Genomic DNA, 10,355 nt, shown 5'->3' with positions numbered 1-10,355 from the left:
AAAAAGGTAATAAAAGGTGGTGCTTGTAATATTGCCCCATGTTTTATTACACAGCTCAACTTTTAAAAATACTACGTTCAGTACCTTTCAGTAACTGTCTCTAGTGCTCCGCTGCTCACTGATAACCGGTAGTTTGAATACAGACCGCAGATTGTATATACTGGAGAGTTTTTTGGATAGAGAATGATACAAAGCTGCTCCACTGGTTCGAGATCAATTTTCAAGACACAGAAAATGTACATAATATTTCTCATTTGATTCATGATAATATCATATCTCTTTACATATTTGGTAATAACATGTTAATTTTAGGTGTGCCCACCCAGAGTTCTGTGTCAAATAGCAAGTAGCTGTCTAGCTCCGATTGTCACCTCTCTTTTAACGCAAGAGAACAAAGTCACTTTCTAGTTTCCATGAAACCACCTTCTTTTATACTGTAGGAATGAGTCGGTGAATGAAGTGAATACAGGCTTACCATAAAGCAATACATAAAGTCCTGTTAACAGACTGAACTGACCAACGGGACAAAAGGGGAAATAATGGCTAATCCCACCATTTCTGAAAAAAACACAAACACTACAAACTAAACTACAAATAAAACAGAAAAGGACATTTGTCTATCAATATGAATATTTTAGCAATGAAAACAAAAGCACCAATAAACTCACAGTCTTAATCACTAATAAGTGGAGTGTGGTGGAGGTGGACAAGGCAGAAGATGTTCGGTCTGCTTCCTTCGGCTAATAAGGAAATCCCATCTCTGTCGTGGCTCAGATGTGGGCGGCATGGTTTGACTCAGCACGGCCAAAAGTTGAAACAGAGAAGGCCAGTTATTTGTCTTTGTAACTTTCAGGGCTGTTTGTTTCATCAGCTTTTTCAACTCTGTGAAAAAAAACGTTTTGTTTTTTTCTTCTTCAGCAGCAGCAGCAGTGGGCACCTCAACATTCCTGTCCCCGGTGGTGCATTGAAACACAGCTAGATTTAAAACAATGTCCACAGACCCATTTTTGGAGGGAGAAATGTTTCTTTCAGTTGAATCTCGACTCCACTGCTGCAGTCGACAAAAAAAGTAAAAGGATATAATAATTTAAAAAATAATAATTCTAGAAACTTATTTAAAATATAAAATCAGAATAATTACATAATCTTCTTAGTTATTTTACTAATAACTAAGAAACTAACTTATTTTATTTTATTCATTTAAATAGTCTTCTTGATAGTTTACACTAGTGATTTGAAAGTTTTTATAATGATACTCTCTCCTTATTTCCAGATCATGTTCTTGACACCTTTTACTATTTTTCTTTATTTTATTTTATTTTATTTTTTTGCAATTTTCAGAACAGTTCATGACAAGTTGCTCAATGCCTCTTTTAACATGTGTTTGAAAGAAATCAAACAAATAAATTTGCTCACATTTCAAAGGTTTAAAAAAGAACATGTCGCTCCGTGTTTCAAAGGGTTGAAAAGTTGTATGCCTCCACAAGTCAAGTTACAGTTAACATTCAGGTCTGTCCAGACCTAGCCACCAGGAACAGTGTTTGCTTTTGAGGCCAATTTGACATAGTGGCCAAAAGTGGAATTTCATCTTCCTGGTCTGCTCTATGATGCCATGGGGACCACAAAGACTTTTTCTCATTGACTTAAATTGGGAAAGAGATTTCTGTAAATTGGTTGTTGTGGTTTTTTTGGCATCAAACCTCCACAAAAGGTTAAAGAGAATAAGATGGCCTGAAAACCCAAAAACTTAATGCCTCCAGTCATGACTATCACTAGCGCAAAGGCATAAACAGCCCAGCAGTGTGTGTGGTGTTGGATGCACTGAACAGTCAGTCCTATCTTTAATCATGTATTTGACACTATGGATTCTGATGCATTTCAAGACAGGCTCAGAAGGGGGCTAGGTATGTCTATGCATGCAAAATGTGTGTGGTGTTTCAGTTTTATTCCTTGTCACCAGCTGTTGATATATTTACATATTACATAGTCTTAACAATAAACCACTGACCTGTTCTCTACCACAGCACACATAATACAATTGCAGCCACTGAAAGAAGTACAAATGGTGGAATAAGCCAATAATGGTGCCTTTGCTGCTCCTCACCTGTAAATTAGTGAAAACAACAGTGATAAATTATTTAACACTAATGCATCATTTGCTCTGAATACTCTTAAAGGAAGGGCATTATGTTAATTTCAGTCCAACTGAATGGGGGACAGTATTTCACCCGTTAAGTGTCTTTCTACTACTGTGTCCATGCAACCGCAATTTACAGTCATCAGTTATAAATAAAGGAAACTCATAGCTGACAGCAGAGCAAAAATACAGACGGTCAAAATAAGGCTGCTATCTTCTGATCTTCATTAGTGGCGTTTGTGTTGAGTTTACATTATAGCTTATAGCTCTGTTTTAGCAATGCCACAGTAACAAGAAAACAGTCATATCACGCTATTTGAAAAGTTTATGGTGAACTGTAAGCCTACAGTTTGTGTTGTCATCAGTTACAGTGAAGATATGTTTCAGTAAACAGCTAATGTTAGATGTAACTTAACAGTGTAGAAAGAAATCTTGTGAGTTCAGCATCAAACTGCATCTTTTACTCACCAAGTCCTGTCTCCAGTGTTGTAAAGCCACAACAATATTTACTCTAGTTTTTCTTCTTCTTATATCACTTGTTTTCTCAGTGGAACAGTGCATCTCTCTAGAAGCTGATTGTGATAGTTTAACAGTCATTTTCCTGGAGCGTCTGCCATCGCTATGTTTCTTACACACTCACCTACTAATTCAATGAGAGTGTAATTTCTATACTGTATCCACTGACTCTATGCTCCTCTTGGCTCAACTTCTTCATCGTCTCTTACAGCTCACTAGAGGTTTCAGAGACTCTCTGTTGCCTGTCAGGCCAGCATGTATTATTACAGAAGGGACAGCCTGTCCCTGGCTGCTAAGCAGTGGAGATCACTGCAGTATGATACATCAGCATGTTGGACACAGAGTCAAAGGTGTTCACACTGTTGAAAGGGTTAGTGCATTTTTTTAATGATTTAAACTAAAATGATGTCCATATTTTACATAACACACATTTAAGTCCAAAGTAACAGCATAGTGTGACATCATTATTATGAGCAGTGTCTAAAGGCACCCTAAAACACACCCTGAGGCCTCGTTATTTGAATGAGCCGCAGCACTCACCTGGGGCATCGATCTCTGTGGTACTCTGTATGCTCTCGTTGGAGTCGGGGTTAGAGATGAGGCAGGTTACAGACTGTAACCCCTTTACACTGACAGAGCTGGTCACATTGAAGGTTCTCTTTGTTGGGTCCTGCAGCAGGGACAGCTCAGCACCCTCCAGCTGTGCAGTGCTGGATCTGTTTACACCTGTCCATGACACTTGAGGTTCAGGGTATCCTCCATGTGCTGTGCAGGTTGCATTGTTTGTTGCCTTGCTAACTGTCAGGACAAGATCTTGGTATGGAGCTGTGAGTGGGAAGGACAGAACAACTTCACAGACATTCTAGACATTTACAGCACTTTGATATTTGCATTTAACAGAAAAAGAGTTATTTCACACACCTGAAACCCGCAATTTGGATTTACACCATTGTTCAGGCCATTTTTTTACTTTTTTCTGCACATCATAGAAACCAACATAGGCCCAGAACGTTTTCTGGTCATCTCCAACAGAAACATTGTGAAGTATAACAGATATGTTTCCAGAACTGAACTCAGTATTGAAGGCTTCACACCTGTTCGTGTATCTGTCAGCTGTTGGCTGCGTTGTCATATTAGTGTCCGAGTGAAACAAAATGTTTTCAGACTGGTCCTCCTGCCAGTAAAACCATCTAATAAGTAGCTGATGAACTGGTAGGGAGCAGCCAATCAGGACGGAGCCTCCGACAGTGGCATTAAGCAGAGGTATCTGACCAATGACAGGTCCTAGAAAAGAAAACATATTAGTCAGCAGAAACAGAAATAATAGCTACCAATTCTGACTCTGCATAACACTGAGAATTTAACAGCAGAAGACCTTCAATAATATATTTACTGTGACAGCTGCAACTAATGCTCTGTTTCCTATTTCCACGGCTGCAGACCTGTAACACCCAGTGAACTCCATGCATACATTTGCAGAGTATTTGTACCAAATCACTTCAGGAAACATGACTGTGCTGTCAGAAGCACCGATAGACTGTATATATAGATGGATATAACTATCTCCACTTACACCGAATGCACAACAAATTAAGCCAAAATATCCCGGATACGACCATGGTCATTTTGTGTACGATATGGAATACGATACACTATGATGCGATACAGTACAATATAATGAAATAATAAAGTATGATCTCATACATTACAATACGATACAATTCAATATAACGCAATGCAATAAAGTATGATACGATCTAATGCAATACGGTAAAGTATGCAAGCAATATGCTAAAGTATGCTACAATAAAGGACAATTTGATGCAATACGATAAAGTATGATACGATACAGTACAATATGTTGCAGTACAATAAAGTATGATATGGTACAGTACGATGCGATACAATACAGTTAATTATGCAACAAGTAGTTCCGACCAAGCAATCTGATGGGTCCACAAGACATTTAGAACATGCTCAAATCTGCATAACAGCACACCTGCCTCAGCACTAAGAATATTACTCTGCTGTTGCTGGATCATACCTCCAGCATGTGGATCCTTAAAGCTGAAATCAGTTTAAAAATATATTGCTGAAAAGGTAGAAATACATTACAAATTGCTAAAAATAACTGAAAAACTGGCAAAAATGAAAGCTGAACTGCGTTAAACTGAAGAAGTTGCAAGTTGAACTGGAAGAGTGTTAAAGTTGATGTTAACTGAAAAGGTTAAAATAATAAATGTTTAATATGAGGCATAAAATGTAGAAAAAAATTGAGAGGCATAAATGTCATAAGAGCATAATATTTTGACATTTGAATGGTTTCTGTAGCTGAAAGTATGCAGCAGTTTCAGAAAAAAACACAGGAGAAGTACTACTAGTATCAATAATAGCAGTAGTAGTAGGAAGTATAAGAAATAGCAGTACATCTATCACTACAAGGAGTAGTAATAGTATAAGAAGCAGTAGTAGCAGTAATAGTAGCGATTTCAGTGGTAGTAGCAGAAGTAGGTGTATTAATAGCGGAAATAGTTCCAGTGCACAACTACTAGTATTAGCAGTAATGGTAGTAGTAACAGTGGTAGTAGTAAAGTAGTAGTAGTAATCGCAGTAGCAGGAGTAGAATTAGTTCTAGTACTAATAATAGTAGCAGTAGTTGTAGTAGAAATGGAAGTAGTAGAAGTAGAAGTAGCAGTTGTAGTTTTTTGTTCTAGTACTGGTAGGAGAAGAAGTAGCAGCTGTGGCAGTAGTAGTAGTAGTGGTAAAAGTAGAAGTAGTGGTATTAGTAGTAATAGTTCTACTGCAGCTAGTAGTAGCAGTAATAGTAGTAGTAACAGTAGTAGTGGTAGAAGTAGTAGTAGTATTAGTAATAGCAGTACCAGTAGTATAAAAAGTTGTCCTAGTAGTAGTAGTAGTAGTAGTAATAATAGTAGTAATAGCAGTAGTTGTAGTAGAAATAGTAATAGTAGAATGTGTTGTTGTAGTACTACTATAGTAGTGTCAGCAGTAGTGTATAAGTAGTTGTAGTATTAGTAATAATAGCAGTGGTAGTAGAAGTCATAGTAGCGGAACTACTACTAATACTAATACTAATAAGTTTACTGGTAGTAGAAATGGTAGTAGTAGAAGTAGTAGTTGTAGTAGTAGTAAAAGTAGTACTTGTAGTAGTAGTAGTAGTAGTTTTAGTAGTAGTAGTAGTAATAGTAGTATTTATTTTTGTTGCAGTAATACCACATAGACAAACAGGAGCTGATGGAGGTCTGATCTGCTAATCAGAAGCACCTGTGTGCCTGTCTTAAAGTGAGTCATTGTCAAATCTGATAAAACACAGAGAAGTACTGCTTGAAAAACACATGCTACAGCAAAAATGTTCAGTTATGTTGTTGAAATGTTGGAACTGTGAGCACCATGAGATGTTACTGAAGAGATTGATATATCAAATGTGTGGATTAAGTGAAAAATGACTAGGAAAATCCAGTTTCAAAATGTCCTTCCATCTGGGTTTTGCTCAAGCTTGATGACATAAATTAGCAGCAAATGGGAGTTGGAAGGGATCTCTTGTTGCTGTGAGGCAGAAAAAGCATTTTTGTACATTTTGATGTACAAATGGTGTATTTCAACCTAAAAACTGTGGCACCATAGGGGATTTAGTGAAAAATGCTTGTGGAAAAACAGGCAAAAATATCTAGAGTGCGTGATGTCATCAGTGATATCACCCACTCTAGCTCTGAACATTCTGTCCCAATAAGAGCCCATTATTAAATCAGAAAATGTTTGGAAACAGCATAAAACCTAAACTGCAAAATTAAAAAAACAGTAAAAGATGTCAAAGAGCTGAATAAAAGCTGAAGAGTTCAAGGTTTTGTGACCCGTTCAAAGTTTAAATAAAAATCTCTAACTAAAAGTATGGGAAAGCAGTAAGCTTTCAAAGTGAAATGAGTTGTAGAGAATTTGAAGGTTGAAGGTTCTCTCCATTCAATCTAATGGGACAAAAAAGCTGAATATTTTAAAGAGTTTAAAGAATTTATATGAGAAAAGTCATGTCCTGAAAGAGCTCAACGTTTTGATAGTTGAATGGTTAAACTAGCTGAAAGTATGCTGAAGTAGTTAGCTGCTGTGGAAGCATCTAAACTAATTACCATGTTTATGCAAGTAGGGTGCAACAGGACATTTAATATCACTGCCACAATAATAATAATTAAAACTGAGTGTTTGTAAATACAGCTGACCAAATGAAAAGTAACAGCCAACTTACTAATGGTGTAAACTATGAACTAATAAAGACGGCATTAATCAGCATAAACCACCTTGTTCTGCACAGACATGTTATAACACTGACAAAAAGTGACATTTGTGTGTATGACCAGAAAACAGCAAACTTATCTGCAAACTAAAAAACACTCAATCCAGATCAGGAATGATGGGATATATAGGTTATGTGATGGGACCGCAGTCAAACGTGAAAGGCTAAACTGCATCATGAAGCACAATATTTCACTAGATAACAACATTTTCTGAATTTTGGAAATGATGATATCTCTAACTTTTTTCATTAATTTTGACTTTTGGACTTTACCTTGCTCTTGAGTTATTAGAAATGTTTGCCATCCTCTGGCATCCTCGATCAGCTGTGCTGTGACACGGAACTACTAGCTCAAAAATACAGGTAAAGTTCACAGGTGTAATAGCTAATTCTGTATATGGATAAAGATGTTTTTGTCCGCAGATATTATATTATATATATTAGCCGTAACAAAACTGAGCAAGCTAAACATTTCTGTGTTTATATCTGGTTTATTTATTTAGTTCTCTTGAAAGTATATGCAAAAGTTGGCCAGTGGACTGAAGAGGGACTTGAAAATGTGTCCATTGCAGTTACTGTTGCATTGTTCCATTGAAGTTGTCGTTACTAAGGTCTGACCTACTTGCTGGGGTAGTCAACCAAGTTTCATTTCATATAGGGTGCTTCTGATGTGAGTGATTGTTTTCCAGTAATTAGTCAGACTCCATGTATTTACCTGGAAAAGCACACCCCCTCGTGTAATATTGCTTAAATATAATTCCACTTTGTCCATTTACAAGGACATTCAGTTGTCCTCAGTGTCCTCAGTCAGCCCTGCTTGAGAAGTTCACATGCAAATTAGACATACAATTACACAAACAGCACATAGCCATTAAAAAACACCGAACAGTTATGACTGTGTAAAACTACAGATACCATCCTTAGATTCAGATCTTGGTGCAGATTTGGAGCCAGAGTCTACATAGTAGCGATCTCCCTAGTATCAAAAGCCTGCCGTCCTAACAAATGTGAGCAGTGCCTTTGAAAGCTGGCCCACAGACTGGCACACAGAACTGTCAGTCATGTCAAACCCCTTTTTTATAGCATCAAAGAACTAATTAAAACAAATACCTAAACAAATATCAGGTGATAAGAAGTGCCTAAAATGACAGCAAACATAATTGGGAAAATTTTATTTGATGCATACTTTGAGTTCTTATTTTGGCTCAGTAATATAGAGGGGACAGGCCTTATGACCTGTACTGCAGCCAGCCATCAGGGGGTGATCCAAATATTTTGACTTCACTAATGGAGAGCTGTCATGCTGTGCATCTTTACATGCAGTCTGTGGAGGCACCAGGCACACAGAGCACAGACTGGAGAGTGGTATCAATCTTTTCATAGAATTTCAGCAAGAAACTGAAGAGGCATTGCTGTTCTTTAATGTTGAACAATTTTCTGTAACTGAACTGGTCTGTTTTGCCTTTTGTGTATCATCACACCTGATCCCTACCAGTATCTGTGATGAGCAGCTAATTACTTGTAACAAGTTGGCTTGCTGAAAAAAAAACATTGACCCATTAAGTGACTTTAATTTCTTTCTTGTTCTTTTTCCCCTCTGCCCTGAACTCTCTCTGTCTGTCTGTAAAAAAAAAAAAAAAAAACAACAATACCACAACCGAGACATGACATCAAGACAAATCCTGCCTTGCGTCACTTCTGAAACCACTTCCCCTATATTGCGCAGATGAGAAATCTATGAGTTCATTATTGACGTGTCTTACCACAGAGAAGAAAAATCACGAGGTTTACAGGAGACATGTCTGCAAAAACAACTGTAAAATAGAGATGACAGTTATGATATGTTACTGTAAATGGAGAAATCTCTCTGTCTTCCTCCTGAAACCTGAGTGGGTTCTGTGTCTTCAGCAGTTTCACACTGCCCAATTACAACTACATATTTTTTAAAGCATGTAGTATGCAAATTTAGAAAATGAGGAGGAAGTATTAGGTAATATTCATATGTATTAATTTGATCATATTGAGTTAAAAGTATAAATATAGTGTGTGATGATACATAATTTTAAATGTTTTCTTTCCAGTACTGGTACTTGCTTTAATGTCAATAAATCACCCTTAGTTAGAGGAACTGTTTGTAAAAGAGATGACACTTACCAAACAGGTCACAACTGGTGCACAGCCGCTCCTCCACTTGACAAGTTCACCACTGATCAATTGCAGAACTACTGCCAGCCTACTACAGTATAGCCCCTCCTCTACCATCTGCAGTGACTATGCAGACATTACAGGTCACATTACAGGACATTAAGACTGGGATGTTTGTTGTAAGCTAAATTGTCATAATGTATTGTCAGTTTACAAAATTTTACAATATGGGATATGCATTTTGAGACATAGTGATGGAGGGTAGTTTGGCCAAGAAGTACATTTTTTTTAAAAAAAGAAAACTCCTCATGCTCAATAAACAGTACCAAAGAGGAATACTTTACCAGCAAAATTACACTTTGTATGTTAAGTACTCATTATGTATTTCCTTGAATTCACTGAGTAAACATGTTTTTTCTCGCACTTCCTCATAGTGAACAGAGAATTCAAAAAAGGCGAGCATTCTTCATGAGTTGAAGTAAAAAGGATGTGTGTTTAACAGTAAAACTATATCAAAACTTGTTAAAAAAAACTCTCACCCAGCTAGCACAGTGTCATTTATCCTGACGTTTGTTCAGTTGTTCACAAGCACATGCATTTTAAAAAATATATATTACAACTAAGTCCTACCCACCGGTAGGAGGCCCCGGGGAAGACCCAGGACACACTGGAGAGACTATGTCTCACAGCTGGCCTGGGAACGCCTTGAGATCCCCCGGGAGGAGCTGAACGAAGTGGCCGGGGAGAGGGAAGTCTGGGCTTTCCTGCTGAGGCTGCTGACCCCGCGACCCGACTCCAGATAAGTGGAAGAAAATGTATGGATGGATGGATGGATGGATATATTACAATTTAAAACATGTAACATCTTAAAGAACCAGTGTGTAAGCTTTAAGGGAATATAATGGCAATAATATACTATGATATAAGAAATATGTTTTCTTTAGTGTATAATCACTTGAAAATAAGAATTACTGCATTCTCCTCACCTTTAAATGAGCTGTTTATATCTACATAGGGTGTGGAACCTAGCTTATGGGGATGTTGCACCATCATGTTTTAAGTGGGTCTTTCACGATACTATAATTTCTAACTCAGTATTCAAATTATTTGATTTTTGTTTTGTAATGTTTAGGGGTGAGAGGAGACTCATTCCACTTCAGCCTAGACGTAAAAGTGTTTTTTGCCTTAACCAATACAAGAGATGTGACCATTTTTAACAGTTTTAGAATGTATTCTTATAACATTAAAAAAAAA

General features: G+C 37.2%; 1 protein-coding gene across 1 annotated transcript; it reads right to left on the bottom strand.

The window, feature by feature from the left end:
* Nucleotides 1-235: 235 nt before the first annotated feature.
* On the bottom strand, nucleotides 236-9,152 carry LOC121948811 (selection and upkeep of intraepithelial T-cells protein 8-like). The gene is made up of 5 exons (XM_088082858.1): nucleotides 9,111-9,152; nucleotides 8,720-8,770; nucleotides 3,575-3,937; nucleotides 3,194-3,478; nucleotides 236-3,012 (listed from the first exon to the last, which is right to left on the bottom strand). The coding sequence occupies exons 2-5, from the start codon at nucleotides 8,754-8,756 to the stop codon at nucleotides 3,008-3,010; spliced, it is 690 nt and encodes a 229-aa protein (XP_087938984.1). The 5' UTR covers nucleotides 8,757-8,770; nucleotides 9,111-9,152; the 3' UTR covers nucleotides 236-3,007.
* Between the last annotated feature and the right edge of the window lie 1,203 nt (nucleotides 9,153-10,355).

Source organism: Plectropomus leopardus, chromosome 10 (assembly GCF_026936395.1).
Source record: "Plectropomus leopardus strain MGB_pleo_1.0 chromosome 10, ASM2693639v1, whole genome shotgun sequence".
Lineage (NCBI taxonomy): Eukaryota > Metazoa > Chordata > Actinopteri > Perciformes > Serranidae > Plectropomus > Plectropomus leopardus.
The sequence above is the reverse complement of the archived record's forward strand: the minus strand, read 5'-3'. Positions and strand labels throughout refer to the sequence as shown.